Here is a 19,965-nt window from a genome sequence, read left to right on the forward strand (position 1 = left end):
TGACAAATGAGATTAAAAAAAGGAAGGACTCAATTACTGTCTACGAGGGACACAAGAAACAAAGGCAGAGATAGATTGAAAGTAAAAGAAACAAAAAGACAACATTCAATCAGGAAAAAATGCTTGCATGATTATTAATATCAAAAATATTATTTCAGGGCTGAGAAAAAAGGGATCATTTTGTAATGCTAAAATGGTCAATCAGGAAGAGATAATAAATTGAAATGTGTACATACCTAATAACAGAGTTTTAAAATGCATAAGTCAAGAATGGTTTCTTTAATCCTACATGCGCTCTCTGACCAAGTTATTCATTCATATATTCCCAAGCTATTCATGTATATATTCCCAAGAAATGAAGCATGCATTCACATATTTACTTGTATATGAGCATTAATAGTTTTCTTTACAATACCAGAAAGCTAAAACCAACCCAGAGGTTCATTAATAGGAAGATGACTAAACAAATTGTGAAACAGTCACACAATGGAATACTACTAATCAGCAATAACAATGATAAACTACTGATATGTGTGATAGCAGAAATAATTTTAAAATATGTGTATCATTACATAGAAGCTGCAAATAAAATACCGCATATACCTTATTTATGGTGATAGAAATCTGAATAACAATAGTTACCAAATAGATATGCAGATTTATATAAAAAAAGATATGGGGACATTTTCTAAAATGAAAGAAATGTTCTATATTGTCATTGGGGTATTGATAGCACAATTTTATGCCTTCTACAAAACTCAAATTATATACTTAAGATCTGTGCATTTTTCTATATGTAAATATTACTTCAATTTTTAAAAATCTAAAAAAAATTTAAAAATGAAATCTGAATGAAACTTCAAAACAGGATAAAACTGTAGAACTATTTAATATTTTCTCTTCACCAAATTATATTAATTTAGTAGTTTTAATTTTAAGTCAATAGGTTGCTCCATTCAGCTAGTGGAAGTACCTCAAGGCAGTAATACGAGTCTGGCCTCTTTTTGCAACAACGTAAAAAAGTGAGTATTGGTATTTCATTAAACTTTGAAATTTTTGTGCCTAAATAAATTTGTGTATTTTGACATCACTGAACTGATTAATTTAGCATATAAAAGTCAAAGTCCTGTAATTCCAGAACACACACACACACACACAAATTTTTGACAAATTAGTTCATTAATCAACTTCTGTTAATGTTTTTGTTGTTTATAGTCAAATAGATGTTTTTCTCTTAAAAATTTGGTTAAAGTTAAATGTTTTATAAATTCAGACGTGCACTTGTTTGTTGGTGGTTTGGTTTGCAATGAATTTTTTTGTTGTTGTTTAATGATATAAGTGACTAACACCTCTGGCTAACCCCCAAATTAACATAAATTTATCCTCCCTACCTGGGGCAGTCTATGTAGAATCATCATCGTTCAATCTTATCTTGAGTGGATTGGCAGAATATTGAATAAATGTGTGTGTGTTAATTCATTGAGAAATGAATTTGATCACTAGCAGATATTCCAAAAAAATCACTGGTATTTTGTTAATCTAAAGATGAATTTATGATATAAACATAGACACCTTTTTTAAGGCCAATTTCTTGTTAGCAATTAAAATTTATATAGTTCTACCTCTTCTGTTGCTAAGGTTTCTGAAAGTTTTGAAAAACTAATGCATTCGGCCAGGCACGGTGGCTCACACGTATAATCCCAGAACTTTGGGAGGCCAAGACAGGTGGATCACTGGAGGCCAGGAGTTCAAGACCACCCTAGCCAAAGTGGTGAGACCCTGTCTCTGCCAAAAATATAAAAGAAAAAAAAATTGCTAGGTGTGGTGGCGTGCACCTGTAACACCAGATACTTGGGAGGCTGAGTCAGGACAACCACTTGAACCCAGGATGTGGAGCTTGCAGTGAGCTGTCACATCATTGCACGCCAGCCTGGGCGACAGAGTGAGACCTTGTCTCAAAAAAGAAAAATAAAAGGCCGGGCATGGTGGCTCCTGCCTGTAATCCCAGCACTTTGGGAGGCCCAGGTGGGTGGATCACTTGAAGTCAGGAGTTCGAGACCAGCCTGGCCAACATGGTGAATGAAACTTCGTCTCTACTAAAAATATAAAAATTAGCCAGGTGTGGTGACAGGAGACTGTAATCCCAGCTACTCGGGAGGCTGAGGCAGGGGAATCACTTGAACCTGGGAGGTGGAGGTTGCAGTGAGCTGAGATCGCGCCATTGTACTCTAGCCTGGGCGACAAGAGGGAAACTCCATATCAAAAAAAAAAAAGAAGAAAAACTAAGGCATTCATATTTTAATTATTTGGTTTTAACTCAGTTTTGGTTGTTGTCTGAAATATAACTATACAGTTTTATAAGCTTTCACTTTCTACCAAATGATTATTTGAAATTAAATGTTTGAATCATTTATTTAGTCATTAATTTAAAGTCTATTTCATTGTCTAATAACTAGCTCATGCATGGGAGATACTCATATTTAAAATAAACAAGTAAACAAAAAAGCAAGGTCCCTGCCTCATAAAACCTATAACCATGAGAAGGATTGAAAGGCTTACACACAAAGATACAAAACATTCACCTCAAATTTGCAAAAACAAATCACCTCAAGTTCACGGAAATGTTCAATCTTTAATTAACTTCTTGCTCTAGTTTAAGGGAAAAAAATTCGAAATAGTACTTAGGATTCCTAAATTAGGATCTTTAATGTTATCAATATTTATTCTTTCAGGAATAAGCTACTCGCTGTCACAGTATGATAAGCATAGCTAGAAACTTGCTACTTTACGTCTAAAATATAGTTAACTTTTACTTTACCTTCTAAGCATGGCAAAGAACTGTCTTAATACTTTAAGATCACTCTTGTGAATAACGCTACTCACAGACCACATTATTAGCTCCTCCAGCAACTCTCTTTTTTAAAACGCAATTTCATATTCTTAGATGAAATATTTTTGTGGATGCAGTAGTGACATCAAAATACCTTATGTGATGATTTTCCAATGATTTATAGTGTACTTTCCAAGCTCTTTAATATAATTTTTCTAAATAATTTATTTCATAATAGTCATGAAAACTAAAATATACACCAAACAATAACTTTACAGTAGTGAAAAGAAGCCATAAGTTATAGTCACACACTCTTTCTTTGTTTTCAATAGTTTGCTGGCAAATATTTATAAAATGATTAAATGTATACATGCATAATTATTTTGTTCACAACAGGATATTTACTCAAAAATAAGTATGTTTGAGGACCTGCTATGTGGCAAGCACCCTTAATTCAAAAGAAGATCAAATGGAATTTGAGAGCTGTTTCAAAAGAGGGTCTCCAAAACTTTGATTTCTCATTGTAACATACTTTAAAGCCACATCTTTCAAATAAAAAATGCCATATTCTTGTAACAAATATGATAACATGCCATAGCATATGAAAGAAGTTTCTGGCCCATGGTAGATGCTCAGCAAAGGTTTAGGAGAGAATGAATCATGAATTTGTGTTTTAAATTTAATTTCTTAAAATGGTAGAAGCTGAAATCATGGACGCATTGAGAAGTGTCTTATTATGTGATAAATGCAATTCATAAGGCTCCTCAATCCCTAACTGGACTCTAGACCTTAATGGTAGAGTATAACAATGAAGAGTGGCCCATGTCCTCATTCTGAGCAGTGGCTCTCAAACTGCAGTTTCAGAGCAGCAACAGCCGCAGCTTACTTGGGAAATTGTTAGTAGGACAAGTCTGGGAGACCCTCTGCAGATCTACTGAATCAGAAACTAAGGGATGGGATCCAGAACACAAGTGGATACAGATGCATGCCAGGCCATTGGATGAATGTGTATTTCCTTACCCATTTGCCAGGCCCCTCATGGAGAAGATGTTTCCACAGAATAAAGCATTGGTGCTCCACAAATAGCTATTAGGTTCATGCAAAATTAACTGCAGTTTCTGCAATTTAGGAAGAGAACCATGAAGTTTAGATGTCAGCATAGTTAACATAAAAAAAACCCACAAGATTTCATATTCACCCTCAGAAACATTTTAAATAGCTACTTGAAAATATCTTCATGTTATATTCTACATGTGGGCATAAAACATTGATCACAGAGAATCAAGCTATGGTAACATACAGTGACATTATACTTTACATGTGTATATTGCTTTACAATCTGTAAATCTTTTACACGTCTTTTCTATTGTAATAGAAAACCTTTGATGTAGATATTAACATCTACCTCAGTACCTTTGAGGTAGATATTAATATCATCACTTGTGCAAAAAAACTTGTCAAATAACTTGCCTCTGGCCATAACGTTACTAAATAAAAGTGCCAGGATCCAAAGTCAAGGCGTCTGGCTCCAAGGGTAAACTGTTTTTGCAATTCTTTGACTCATTTATGTGTAATTGTTCAGAATATAAGAATTACTTTTAGGCTCTAATATTTGTGTAAAATTCAAGTAGTTGTGTAGTATCTAAAAATTTTAAAGAAAATGGAGAGACAAGAATAGTGTTTACAAACTTGACAAGAACAAGAGAATTTATTTGCCAAAATTTCTAAATCAAAATGAGTGACTTGCAGCTTGACAAAATTAGGCGTGGAAGAAATCTAAGAGGAAGAACTCTGGCATTAAAAGCAATGTAAATGAAGCAAGTAATAATATTCAGAGTGAATCCTCACGTTTCATGTTATGACAATGAATTCTTAATTATTTCAAATGAGATGCTCCTGGGAAAGCCTAAGGAACAGTCCTTTACGCTTGTTTTTGGTATAATTGCAATCTCTACCAATCTGGACTAGCTAGAAGCACTGCACCACAAATCAATTACTGATTCCTTTCATGTTTTAAGTCTTTTATAGCAAAACACTACATGAAGTTTCTTATGATTATATTGTGGGCAATATGTTTTAAACTGTGTCTTGCAGGTCTTGTCCTAAGTATTTTTCTTAACATGTATTTTTCAGAATCAGAGAAAGATACGATGCAGCTGACATTAATTTCAATTCTGGGAAGATCTGGAGCACTACTACAGCATTTCCGTATCAGCTCTTTTCTAAGACCAAGTTTAATATACATATTTTTATTGATAACTCAACACAACCTCTTCATTTTATGCCATGTGGTAAGCAACTTTGCAAATAGTCTACAAATCTCTACAAAGCTGGTACTGGCTACGTAGCCTTGAATTCAAAGTCTGAAATGATTTAAAAATAATATTAGCTACTGTTTTCCCCTGAAGCAAAATAAGAAGAAAACATCAGGGAGCCTTTTGTTAATATTTAAGGGAGGAAAGCAGAACTATTTTCTTCAAGAAGTATCTTCACATAGCTCACCCCACAATATTTTGTCTTCCTGCTATAAAATGCTTAATAGCAAGTATAGCAGGTTTTTAATATATTAAAAAAATGAATTTCAAAGAGATTCTAGATAAAGATGGTATTAAAGTAAAAATGGCTGCTTCTTTCTAGTAGGAACAAATATTTCCTTGAAATATAAATAAATTGTGAGGTAGAATAGACATTGTTACACAGAATCTCTATTTCCATAATGAGGAAACTAGTAGCATGGTGTAACATACCTCCATCAGAATTAGCAAACCTATTGATTCAGTCTCTGTGGATGAAACCCAGGAATTTATATTTTATCAAATTTGCCTAAGGATTTTTACTTTTCTAAAGTTTTAGAATATCTGTAAAGTTATTTAGTATCTTACTTCATTGTTATAGTTCACTAATCTGAAAAACAGTATTAGCTCTTTAAACATTTAGATTGCTATTAAGTGAGTTTCTACATATTAACAGGAAACTATTTCCTGACACATAATGATCCATTAAATATTTTCTTTTATTTATTAATTACTGTTATTATTGTGCTTCTTTCTTACTGTATTCAAGGTTCTGAGCTAATGCAGATGACTACAAACATAGCAGTATTATATTGGTATATTATTCAAGACCCTCTTGGTTTGAAATGAAAAGAAACCAATTCCTGCTAGCTTAACCAAAAAAAAAAAAAAAAAAAAAGTTTTTAAAGAATATAGGGGCTGGGCACAATGGTTCATGCCTGTAATCCCAGCACTTTGGGAGGGCGAGGCAGCCGGATCATCTGGGGTTGGGAGTTTGAGATCAGCCTGACCAACATGGAGATACCCTGTCTCTATTAAAAATACAAAAAATTCGCCGGGCGTGCTGGCACATGTGTGTAATCCCAGCTACTAAGGGAGCTGAGGCAGGAGAATCGCTTGAACCCAGGAGGTGGAGGTTGTGGTGAGCCGAGATTGCACCATTGTACTCCAGCCTGGGCAACAAGAGCGAAACTTCATTAAAAAAAAAAAAAAATATATATATATATATATATATATATATATATATATATATATATATATATATGGATTTATTATAGAATTCAAGTGTATGAATTTCAGCAGCCAATTAGGAATATATGAAAAACACAAATAACCAAGCAGCCCAAAATTCCGGTATGCATCTTATTTCATTTCATATAATTGCTTCTCATATGTCTCTCACTCTCTGGTCACTCATTTCCTTTGCTTATACAAAACAAGTGGGAAGCCAAGCTACTAGGCTAGCTATCTACAGACAGTTCAGTATCTCTGTGGGATCCAGCTGCCAGTTCCTAAAAGCCAGATTCTGATTATTCAGCCAAGATCAATGGTGCTGCACTTTGATCCAGTCAGAAAGACCAAAGGTTGGGTCATGTTGTCTTCAGTTGCTGGCCACTATTAAATAGCATGTTCATGTAAGAGCTTAAAAGGGGAGATTATGGTATGTGAACATGCAAAGACAAATGACTTTACTCTATAGCATGTCTACATTTTGAGTTCCAAAGAAAAAGGTGGAGAGAGAGAGAGAGCAGATATTCATTAAAGTTTCTACAATATAGCTGTTCAAGATAGAACCTTGAGTAATTACTACATGGGAAAGGAATAAGAACCAACGGTGGCTTTGGAGTCTGACTGATCTTGCTTAGAGTCTAGAGAACAACCAATTGTGGAGACTTGGAGTCATTAGGGGCACAGACCTTGCAGTAAACCAATATTGTTTAAGTGTGATACTTAACACTAACTGTGTAATCTCTACAAAATTGCATAGCTTTCCTGAAAATCCGTCAATTCATCTTTGAAACTTGGGATATAATACCTATATAAAAGGTACAATAATCAAGAAATTACATGTAAAGAACTTAATAGAGTAATTGCTCAGTAAAATATAGCTATTATTAATATTAATACTAACATTATATTCCAGAGTGAATATAACCTGCATAACACTTTTAAATTTACTGACCATATTTGTCTATTTTTTTTTATGATAGCTTCGCACCAGAATCTTGAGGAAAATGAATTGTGCTATTATAAACCCTATTTAACAGATGAGGAAACTAGGTCAAAAAAGCGAAATAACTTATTCACATAGATCAACTCAAAAATGAAAAGTCTGTATTATTTCCATGTCTCAGTGACAGAACATTGATAAGAACATCTCAATCATCACAGAATTGTCTTAATGTCATGGCATGAATGTGAATATTAACTAGTATAAATGCCCTGAGAATATTCCAGTTAATTCAGAATCCTTTTATCATGCTGATACCCTACGAAGGAGCAATACATCTCACTTAGGTTGAAAAATGGAAAGAATAAAGAACCCCCTGGAACTTTTGCCTGGCTATACTCAAGTTCCTGAGCATATTTCTCAAGTCCCTAAGAAAAATTGCAGTAGATTTTGATGCAGAACTACAGTGTACCAAGGGTTTTAACATGAGAAACACAATACCTAGCTTTGTTATATTACATGAATACAGAACTGATCAAAGGAATTGCAATCAACATTTTCCCCAAATATCTTTAAATCTAAACAAACTGATAAGTGAGATGAATCTCAGTTTAATTCCCCTTGATGAAGCTGGACAGTTACAATCCTTTGTACTGTGTTGGTCATATTTTGTGCTCAAAAACTTTTCTTAGTCAGTATGATACACTTTTATTGACTTTTATTATTCCTCTTTGTCTTTAGCTAACTATCTCGTCAAAGATCTAATTGCAAAAATTCTGCATTTTTGTACAAATGACCAGTTACTGCCCAAAGATCATATTCTAAATGTATGTGGCTCTGAAGAATTTTTACAAAAGTAAGTATTTTATACAATTTTGATTATGTTATAATCTGTAAATATTAAGTTACCACTTGTTTTTGGTTTTGTTTTAAACAGACGTTACGCAGACATTATAGTCTTATAATCAGCATAATTACATCAATTTTACCCCCTTTGCAGTGAATTTGAAATTTTCTAAATCATATTAACAGTCTTATTCTTGACTTTATTTTATTTTATGACTATTTATGAAAACAAATATTTAAATGACCTGTGACTAGGGTGACCAACCATTCCAGGTTGCTTAGGATTGAGGTAGCTCTCAGGATGTGGGAATTTCAGCTTTGAAACCAGTAAAGTCCCAAACTAGGACAAGTTGCTCATCCTACCTGTAATAAAGCTTATTAGAACTGATCACAGCTAAGTAAGTAAATTCTTTGGTGATAAGTACTTTTTTGGTTAGAATAATACTTGTATGTTGATTAAATACTGATTTTTTAAAATCACAGGGGCCTTAAGTATAAGCGTTATCACTTACTTTTTATAGAAGAGTTAGTTCTAAAACACCATTTCTTTGTTGAGGCAGCTCATTAAAAACAATTGGAAAAGTCTGTTCTCATGTATATCAACTTCAAATACTTATTTGATAAAAAACATCATCTTTTAGTTTACCAAAATAACTATTTGCCTGAAATTCCTACAGACCAGACTTGAGCAGATAATACAGCTTTAAGAAAATAAATATTTCTCTGCTGATATTGCATAGTTATTCTAAACAGTAAAGTATTAAACACTGAAATATTTAATACAGTAGATTCCTATTTATATATCTCCTTTGCATCTCTACAAGTATCTAAAGATTGAAAACCATCTCATGGAAGTAAAAACATATTTCTTTTGAAATTTTCATTGTCGTTGTCATTGTTCCATCATGAATGTGCTTGAAATTATCTTTTGGGAAGTTTGATAAATTTGATGACATTCTTATTAGTAAATCCAGTTGTTTATTGTGCAATGTTAACAGTGAATGTCTTTTAAGACTAATGATTTTCTTTATTGTGGGAAAAATAATATTTTATTATTTTAATAACAAAATATATTAAAATATTTCAATAACATTTTTATAATTATTATTTTATAATAATGATACATAATAAAAAATAAATATTTATATGAAATTACATATATTTTGTTGCACTAAGTTCACGGATATTCCCTTTTCCTTTTTTATTTGAACTTATTAACACACTCAGTCACTGGTCTGCTACCTTCTCCCAACATATGATTTTGACAGTAAATCCAATGAGCACAGGAAAGTATTTTAGTAAATTTAACCTTATATTGATTACTCATTAAAACTCATCTTTTGAATGTGCAGTTTTCCACATGTACATCTGGACTTCTCTTGGTGCCAAAACATTAGATCCAAAGAGCAAAACATTGTCAAATACTTGCATTAAGTTTTAGCAGTAGGAAATATCATCCAGAAAGCAATTGTATTAAAGAGACAGAAATTTGGAAAAGTATAATGTGGAGAAAATGTATACACCTTGATTTAATCACTGTTTTAAATAGGTAAATTATTCATAAATAGATGGCTCAATATTTAACTGATAAATGTATATTTTAATGTTTTCATAGTCATTTAATCATATTAAAATTTCTTTAATTGGGTTTTATTAAGATAGAAAAGTTGCCAAATGTTAATGTATGTTAAATATAGTCATTTATTCCCTAATGGACATTGAACCATTTGTGTATATCAAGGATTTGCATATTATTTAAGAGTAATAGGCTACTTGTATTGATAGAACTTATTTTAATGTGCAGAATATTTATTACTGTTTTTTCTAGTATCTAAAGGAATATATATTAATCATTCAAATATTACTTTTAGTGTATTCCTATGTAATTTGTCTAAAATATGTGTCCTTAAAGACTTGGAAATCTGTTCATAAAGTTCTACTTTATACAGAGAACACAGGTAGCATGTAATACGTTAACAACGGTGCAGTAAGTAAAAATTTAGACTCTAAAACTTATAGAGTTATACTTCCTTTGGAGTATTTGGCTGGGGAAAATGCTAATTTTCTGATAATACTTCAACATAATGGTCAAATAGATCATGAAACATATGACTACAAACATAGCAGTGTTATATTGGTATATTAGTGAAGACTATATTTCTCAGGGTTAGTGAAGTAATACATAAAATCCTAAAAAGGGGGAAATGTAAATAAATATGACTATGAACCCATATAATGCATATAGAAGTTTCACAATTATTCTGATATTAACACAGTGTTCTCAAACTTTAAAGTGTCACCTGAGGATCTTGTTAGAGAAAGAATTCTGATTTCAGTTGGTCTGGGTGAGGCCTGAGGCTCTCCATTTCTAACAAGCATCTGCTGATATCTATGCTGCCAGTCTACAGTCCACATTTAAAGTACTGATATATTAGAAGCCAAGAATAATGACTTAAGAACTTAGACTCTCCAAAAATTATTCTCTTTTCTAGAACAGCACATGGTATAAAAACTAGATCTAATCAACAAATTAATAAAGATGTTTATACCTTGTAATATTGCAAAATTAAGAAAGATAATTTTCCTAGAAAATCAAAATTTCCTTTTTCATATATCAATAATCACTAGTATGCTTCTGCCTCTTCTGCTCCCCCAATGACCCTTTCTCACACTCTCATACCGGTCGGTCCAACCTCCTCAACCTCAGTTTCCCTTATCTACACATACTTTTCCTGTCACTTCTATGCCGACTCTGTCTCATGTGCCTGTTCTTGAAACTTTCATACAATGCTTATTATGCCACAACAAACAAACACATAGGTTAGAGGCATGGGCTTATCCAGTTGCACTGGAACCTCCTAATGCTCAAGGGGTACAAGGGCTTCGATATGCGCCGCTCGGTCTTACCTTTTTAAAAGAATTAAAGGATGCTTGTACTCAGTATGGTCCTATTTCTCCGTATGTTAAGATGGTATTACAGACTCTTTGTACTGAGGTCATTGTGCTTCCTTTAGACTGGGACCTTTTGGCAAAGCTGTTCTAACTCCATCTCAGCATTTACAGTTCCGTACCTGGTGGTCAGAGGAGGCCTGTCTGCAGGTTCAGCTAAATCGGACTGATGGCATTCTAATTACTCAGACTCAGCTCACAGGCTCCGATAATTACTCTGACACTACCGCCCAATTGGGTTTTGATGCTCTTACCACGGAACAAGTGACAAAGGTGTGTATGAGAGCTTGGGATAAATTAGGCACCCCAGGCCAAGCTCCTGTGTCTTTTGCTACTGTTAAACAGGGTCACAATGAATTGTATTCTGATTTTGTGGCTAAGTTACAAGATGCTGTTCAAAAATCTGTCTCTGATGAGCGTGCTCAGGGTATTCTCCTTCATATGTTAGCTTTTGAGAATGCGAACCATGAGTGTAAAACAGCCATGCGTTCCATCCAACGACAAAATGTACCTGATCTTGAGGTGTTGCCTGCATATATTAAAGCTTGTGAAGGCATTGGATTGGAGACCCACAAAGCGATTATGTGGCACAGGCCATGAAGGACAGCAATCAGACTGACTCGACTGATTCTTTTCTTGGAGCCTGCTATAATTGCAGTCAACTTGGTCATACTCAAAAAACTTGCAGTGTTAAAAACTTAAAAGCAGACAAGCTGGCTCAAAAACACAGCCAAATGCTCCGGCTACTGTTTGCCCGCATTGTCATAAAGGTAAACTTTGGGAAAGTACTTGCTGTTCTAAGTATGATATAGATGGAAATCCCTTGCCACAGAGCCAAGGAAACAGGAAGCGGGGCCAGTTCCAGGCCCCAGTATCGAATGGGACACCTCAGACTCAGACCAATGTTGAGTTTCCACTTCAAGCTGCCCCAACGCAGCCCCCTGTACAAACAAATTTACCTACAGCCAACACAGACAGGTCCCAGCCTCTTCCATCTCAGTACCATGCTTGTCTACCTCCACAGTCGGGGGTGGGGCGGTCCATCTCTGTGGTACCATTCTTCTAAATTTTCTGCCTAATTCTTTGCCTTTAAATATAACTATACTATTTTTGCAACTTATTTAACATTTATTTTAATTTAGTATCATAAAACCTTTTCTCTCATTTAAAATATCCCATGACTCACTCATTCTTATTCTCCCTTTCATTTTCTCTCTCTCTCTCACTTTCTTACTCTCACTCCCCCTGTCTGATTTTAAATAATACACTATATAATGAACACAGAGCCAATTAAAGAATCAGAACAGAAACTATCAATTTTGTCATAGGTTCATGGAAGCTTAATACAAAATTGTTAGCAATATGAGAAATAATAGAAAAAAAGAAATCATCTGTTTCATTTAAAAAATATTAAAAATTTTAATCATGTTCCTGTTCTTCAACTCCCGATTTCATTACCATGGAGAAAGGAGTCCATACTCTTATGCAATAGCTTGATCCCAGTCAGTTTTTCCTGTGAGCTCAAGGACGGGAACTATATCTTTTCTTTCCCATTGAATGTAGCACAGATATGAGGTCCTAGAAAATGAAACTACTATTTCCTAGACTGTCCCTGCATCTTTCTTTTTTACAGAGAGTAACAATTGCACCTTCACCTATACTTGTAATCATCTCACATGAGTTTCTTCTTCATAAATACATTGATAATATATGAAGTATAATGCTTCTTCATAATTTTATCTCTTATTACTCTCTAGCCAAATATTTAGTAGGAGCGCAGGTATTTCTGTTTCTCCATCCTAACCAAAAAACCACTCCTGTGATTTTTTTTTCTCTACAGCTGTGGTTTCTTTTTATGACTTGTTTTCTTATTGATACACTGTAAATATTCATGAGGTATATGTGACATTTGAATATCTACACAGAATGTATAATGATCAAGTCAAGATATTTAGAATATCCACCACCTCGAACATTTATCATTTCTTTGTGGAAGGGGGTCAGTCATATGTGGGAACTAAAAATGGTTATCTCATGGAGTTAGAGTATAGAATTATAGTTATGAGGCTGGGAAGGGTGTGGGATGGGGAGAGGATGAAGAGAGGAGCATTAATACATGTAAACATATAGTTAGATAGAATGAATCAGTTCCAGTGTTTGGGAGCACAGTAGTTAGACTACAGTTAACAACAATTATTGTATATTCAAAAAAGCTAAAAGAGAAGATTTTGGCTTGTTTTGCTTAACATAATGGCCTCTAGTTCAATCTATGTTGCTGCAATTGACAGCATTTCATTCTTTTTTAAATAATTGAAGAGTATTCCATTGTGTATATATACCACATTTTCTTTATTCATTCATTGATGAATACTTAGGTTGATTCCATATCTTGGCTAATGTGAATAGTATTTCAATAAACATGGAGGTGCAGGTATCCCTTTAGTATACTAATTTCCTTTCTTTTGGATAAATACCCATTAGTAGGATTCCTGAATTGCGTGGTAGTTTATTTTAGTCTTTTGCAAAACCTCCATCCTATTTTCCATAATGGTTGTAGTAATTTACATTCCCACCAACAGTGTGTAAGAGCTCCCTTTTCTCTGCATCCTTGCCAGCATTGATTACAATGATCTTCCTATCTACTTGAGAGTCTTGTTTTTCTCTCTGGGACTAGTAGAGATGATGCATTCCTTTTATTAGAGTACAAAAATAGTTTTACAAAATTAAATCCTTTTAATTAAAATTCTAAAATAATCCTTTTCAAAAAACTTCTATTTTTTAAAAAAAGTTCTAACTAATCTCATGACAATTTATATTAATTTGTTCTTTTCTTTGAGATGGAGTCTTCACTGTGTCACCCAGGCTGGAGTGCAGTGGCACAATCTCGTCTCACTGAAACCTCTGCCTCCTGGGTTCAAGCAATTTTCCTGCCTCAGGCTTCTGAGTAGCTGGGACAACATGTGCATGCCACCATGCCCGGCTAATTTTTGTATTTTTGGTAGAGATGACGTTTCACCATGTTGGCCAGGCTGGTCTCAAATGCCTGACCTCTATTGATCCACCGGCCTCGGCCTCCCAAAGTGCTGGGATTGCAGGAGTGAGCTACCGCGCCCGACCCAACTTATATTAATTTGTTCATTAAACATTTGATTATAAATTGAAATTGTTTTGTACTCAGAGTAAAAATAAAACTATTAATTACCAGTGAGAAAAAGACTAAGTCATAATACATACAGTTTTAAGCAATAGATTACACTCATTAGCAGTAAAACTGCATTGTATATATTGCTGGGGTAGAAGAGTCTTTTTTCTTCTCAGTGAAATTAACGATTTCACTTAGCAAACTTGAACGAATTGATTACTTCCAGCAAATTTGTTACAGCCTAAGACTTCAAATATTAAAATTCATTCCAACTTTTAAGACTTACTTTGAGCAAAGAAATAGATAAAGTGCATTTCTCTTTTACATAACTCTACTCCTCCACTTATAAAATCACAGAACCTTGTGGGAGGTTAGAAAGGAACATATCATAAATTTGAGCTATCTCACACACAGTAAAAAAGTGTGTTCTGTTAATAAATCATTCAATAAGAGTTTCTTGAATGACTTTAATTTCTTTTTAAATCTCCTTCATAGTGCTTTACCTAATATTCTATAATTAACTTTGGTTTACCTCTGCAGTAAATAGCTAATGACCACAAAAATAACACACCATACAACTTGCATTTGGTTTTAATTCAATAACTCTGTGCTAGAACAAATGTCCTCATATGCATATATATATACCTTCACTTGAGAGTGAAATCCCAAAGAAAGACCTTGTGCTAAATAAAGTTTGTTTAATATTATTAAAAGCTATTTGTAAAAATGATAGCATATTTCATCCCCAAGTTTTTTAAAAAGCTGAATTGCACAAGCATCATCAACTAATAAACGTGGTCAAAGGAATCTCAAAGCTGTTGCATGAGGGTTCCAAGAAGATATGGCAAATTACATGTGAATGTAGGTACATAATTTAATATTATTGTAGATATATAATACCAAAATGTAGCTGTCACATTATTTTTGTTACCCAAAAGCACTGTCTAGTTTTAGAAGCTAAGAATTATTAAATCTTCCCAATTTTGAATTAATAAAAGTTTAAATGACCCAATTCTCTGTTTTTCTTAAATAAAATAAAGTGATTAAAGAACTTTTGAATTACATATTACTTCAAATTAGCTGAAATCACATTAATAAGACAAAACATTGCTCATGTATTGTTTTTTATTTGTAAAGTCTGTAGTAGGATGTTTCTCCGCTGGAAATTTTGTGGGCAAAAACAATAATAAAACCTTAGGATAGAATGAAATCTGCATATTTGATCTCCTGGTATAATGACTATATCATAAATTTCGCATATCATACCCCCTACAAAAAGAGCTCCTTGGGGCTTAGTATATGTTTTTTGTGAAAGATACAAAGTGACCGTTTCACCACTGTTACTTTTTTTTACTGACTTTCTTAGTAACTTCATTTATATAGTTATATTACTACTTGTCTTTTGTGACTGCTTGTAACTTAGTAGGGAGAGCATTGCAAACTTGAGAGTTGTTGTAAAACTTTTTTCCAGATTAAAAAAAATAATAATAACTTGGTGGCTGGGCCGGGGAAATGGCGGCTTCAGGAGAGAGCGGGACTTGGGGCAGCGGAGGCAGCACCGAGGAAGCCTTTGTGACCTTCTACAGTGAGGTGAAACAAATAGAGAAGAGAGACTCGGTTCTAACATCGAAAAATCAGATTGAAAGACTGACCCGTCCTGGTTCCTCTGACTTCAATTTGAACCCATTTGAGGTTCTTCAGATAGATCCTGAAGTTACAGATGAGGAAACAAAAAAGAGGTTTCGGCAGTTATCCATCTTGGTGCATCCTGACAAAAATCAAGATGATGCTGACAGAGCACAAAATGCTTTTGAAGCTGTGGACAAAGCTTACAAGTTGCTACTGGATCAGGAGCAAACGAAGAGGGCCCGGGATGTAATTCAGGCAGGAAAAGAATATGTGGAACACACTGTGAAAGAGCGAAAAAAACAAAGAAGGAAGGAAAACCTACAACTGTAGAGGAGGATGATCCTGAACTGTTCACACAAGCTGTATATAAACGACAATGAATCTCTTTGCTGAGCTGGAAATTAAAAGGAAAGAGAGAAGCCAAAGAGATGCATGAAAGGAAACGACAAAGGGAAGAAGAGATTGAAGCTCAAGAAAAAGCCAAACGGGAAAGAGAGTGGTGGAAAAACTTTGAGGAAAGTCGAGATGGTCGTGCGGACAGCTGGCGAAACTTCCAAGCCAATACAAAGGGGAAGAAAGAGAAGAAAAATCGGACCTTCCTGAGACCACCAAAAGTAAAGATGGAGCAGCCTGAGTAACCACCTGGGGTCACAGGCACAGAACCTTCCCCCTGCTGTCTCCCTTCCTGCTTCGAAGGACTCATTTTTTCCTCCCACTTCCACCCCAACATAGAGGAGAATTTGCTTTTAGTCCGTTTTGTTTTCAATACGATTTAATATTGATCAGAGTAATTCTTTTGTACATTGAAATGAGGGGCTTGGTTTAAAAAAAGACCTTCCCCTCTCCCTGCCCCTAGAACAACCAGGATTAGAAGGTGCCACCATTGGTGCTGCCTTCTCTTCCCACAGCCTGTAACTCAGTGTTTTGCACTTCACTGCATTGTGATGGTTAGAAACTTCGTGGATAGTTTGTGGAAATCATCCGATTTAACATATTGCTTAAAATGGTGTTGCTGTGACTTCAGAGACGAGCCTGGAAGGGGCACCTTAGGAAGCCCCGTCACTTCAGTTGCTCGCTTCTGGGTGTGCTCCCTTCAAAGGCCCAGATGAGACAGGGAACACTTGTGGGCACACAGAGCGGCATCTGATGCCCTGTGGTGTTTGGCATGTGTCCCCGTCTACTGACCAATCAGCTTGGCATGAAGCCCACGCCACCCAAACCTTTCACTTTCCAAAGAGCTAGCCGTCCTCCACCCGGTGCCATGTCCTAGCCTGTCTGCATTTGTTAGTGGTAATATTCTTTATGTATAATAAATTTTTATACCCCCCCAAATAATAACTTTTTTGCAGAATGTTCAATTTTTTGAATTTTAAGAAATGCATATATACTATATGTATGAAGAAAAATAACCATATTTGAGTGAGGAGGCATGAGGGATAGTTGCCTTTTCATAGACTTGCGGGAAGTCTTAAGAAAAATAGTGCATTTGAATATAAAGTTTCAGATCTCCTTGGTCCAAATCCCTCTTGAGTATTAGCTGCTGGTATCAATTTATGTCCCATACAGGATTTTTGTTCAAAAGCTTGACTCTTCTCTACTAACCACCTCATGCCTAAAAGCCCTAGTTTTAGGGTTGAACCTATTCTTGTCTCTCCAAGTCATAAAATTTGACTTTTCCTATTCACAGCTCCCCTGAAGGCAAAATGACAATAAACTCAAGAGCACTGGTTTAGTGAAACAACATATTGATCTTTATCTATGCTGAGTCAGCTCCAAGTACCACTTTGAGCACAAAATCCAGGGCTATTTTATTAGTTGCAAAGACCAGTTTACTCAAATTAAGGATATGGCAGATTTAACAATGTAGAAATTTTCAAGGGGCACAAACACACCAAATGTGTGTACATGTGCTAAATGTATGCACATACACATAACTATCTGAAAAATATGCTGAGTAGTACTATAGTACTAATATTATTTTAATATTTTGTTATATTCACCTTACATTCCTGACTTAGTTATCCCAAAGATTTTAAGTCCAGCTTAGTTACTGAGTTTTCTTAAAGAAATACCTTCAGAAGCTGTCAGCAATCCTTGTTTTCAATATTTACAAAATCAAATTGAAATAGTTTATTTTCTATACATGAGTTTAATATTTCACAGTACACCTCTGTGACTACTTCTTGCATGTAAGAATAAAGAACATTTTAGCTTAATTCAAATTATATAAAATAAGGGTAAGTATTTATTCCAACAAAAGAGCATCGCTTTCAAATGTGGGTTTACAAGGCGCGGCTAGGGCAATGAGAATCAATATTCATAGTTTGAATGTTATTTAGGATGCTTTCTTGCTCGTAAGACAAATTTGGGTACTTATCATTTTTTGGTGTTAAGGTCATTAATCTCTCTTTACATCAACATATTTCCTCAGAAATACTCTAAAATAACATGAGCTATTTAGGAATAGGAAATAAGTGTAATTATGTACAAGAATTCAGCCTCTTAGTGTTCATTTTAAATGACAAGTATACTCATAATAATTCCTAAGATAGTAACTAGCAGATAGATGGAATCAAATATGTGTAGAGAGAATAAATAATTAATATACAGAAAGTTTGATTTCCTAGGATATGGGAAGAAAAAGCCTAAACGTTTTATTGTGTCATAGACATTCAGTTCAACAACTGAAGCTTCATAGATGATTATTAAATAAAACATAGGTAGTGCTCATATTTGGAATGTTACCAGATTGAGAAAAACACCTGGTGTGTAAGACCTCAAATGAATAATTCCTGTGCTCATACTATAAGCATTGTAATTCCCAATGTGGCCTGTTCTTAGAGCGCAACCCTTCTCTCCACGTTACCCACCTTAGGGTCCATGCCTTTCATTTCTCTTTCTCTTGGTATGGTAACCTTTCTTCTTATCTTTTCTGATATCTAGAATTCTCAAACAAAAATTCATTTTTTATTTCACTTACTTATTAAATTCCCACCCTTCTTTCTATTCTTTTTTGCTTTTTCTCTCTTTTCTTTTTCATTTTCTCTAGATAGCACCATTCGACAAAATTATCGTATAGGCCACTTAAGAGTTTTAAATTTTCTACTAGACACAATGAAAAAATATACAAAGAAACAGGTGGAAATAAATTTTAATACTACAGTTTCTTTAACTCAATGTACTTCAAATATTATTTTAATGTGTAATCAAAATCATTGAGATGTTTCATATTATTTAATGTGACAAGTCTTGAAAATCTAGTGTGTATTTTATGCTTATAGCATTTCTTAATTAAAAGTAGCCTCATTGCAAGTGATTAGTAGCTGCTTGTATTCACTAACCACTATACTAGACAGCATAGCTCTAGATCGTTAAACACAAGCTGATCAAAATTGTGGTCTTGCCATGTATAGTGGTAAAAGGAGTAGTTCACAGCTCTTAGAAAGTGTGATGGAAACTCTATGTCCTTTAAACAACAGCAGAGATTTAATCTTAACTGATAATTCTAGTACAATATTATTTTATGAAAATAATTTCACCTAGAATTCTAGAACTAACAATAAGCCAGCATTCAAGGACAATGTAAAAATAGACATTTTCAGAAATAAAACCATTTTACATCCATAAATTATCTCTCTAAAAATTATTTAAAGATGTACTTCAGCAAAATAAACAATGAAGCCCTATGGAATACAGATCAATGATTAACATAATTACTTAAAAAGTTCTAAAATATAGTTAAAAAAAAAAAGAATGATATTAGTAGAGGCTCCTTTATCTATCTCTTTTTGCTTCACTTGCTGGATTAACATTCTTTATTTCCTTTACAAAACAGAATGATTAAGGCCCATAATTCATGGTTTGTTCTAGAAGAGTAGTTATCAAACATTTTGGTCTCAGAACCCTTTGAGTACCCCAAAAAGAATTTTTGTGGACTTTGTCTATCAATATTTACCATGTTGGAAATTATAATTGAGAAATTTTTTAAGTACACATTTATTATTTGGATTAAAAATAATGATAAACTTATATGTAAATACACATAAAATATTTTTATTATAGATACTATATATTGCAAAACAAAAATAATTTGCGAGGAATGTAG

The 19,965-nt window shown here is 34.1% G+C and overlaps 1 protein-coding gene and 1 pseudogene across 5 annotated transcripts in view; both read left to right on the forward strand.

Annotated features, from left to right (window-relative positions):
- The window catches only part of PIK3C2G (phosphatidylinositol-4-phosphate 3-kinase catalytic subunit type 2 gamma), a 424,274-nt gene that overhangs the window by 42,226 nt on the left and 362,083 nt on the right, over positions 1 to 19,965 (forward strand). For 3 of the 4 annotated variants that reach the window (XM_050750052.1, XM_050750054.1, XM_050750053.1), the window contains 3 exons: positions 940 to 1,022; positions 4,964 to 5,121; positions 8,036 to 8,150. In XM_050750052.1, the coding sequence (XP_050606009.1) occupies positions 940 to 1,022; positions 4,964 to 5,121; positions 8,036 to 8,150 (356 nt within the window). The remainder of the gene's footprint in view (positions 1 to 939; positions 1,023 to 4,963; positions 5,122 to 8,035; positions 8,151 to 19,965) is intronic. The other variant, XM_050750055.1, reaches the window with a different exon arrangement.
- On the forward strand, positions 15,281 to 17,185 carry LOC126931693 (dnaJ homolog subfamily C member 8-like; annotated as a pseudogene). Its single transcript, XR_007717898.1, has one exon. The product of XR_007717898.1 is annotated as a dnaJ homolog subfamily C member 8-like (transcript).

The sequence above is a fragment of the Macaca thibetana genome, chromosome 11 (genome assembly GCF_024542745.1).
Source record: "Macaca thibetana thibetana isolate TM-01 chromosome 11, ASM2454274v1, whole genome shotgun sequence".
NCBI classification, from domain to species: domain Eukaryota; kingdom Metazoa; phylum Chordata; class Mammalia; order Primates; family Cercopithecidae; genus Macaca; species Macaca thibetana.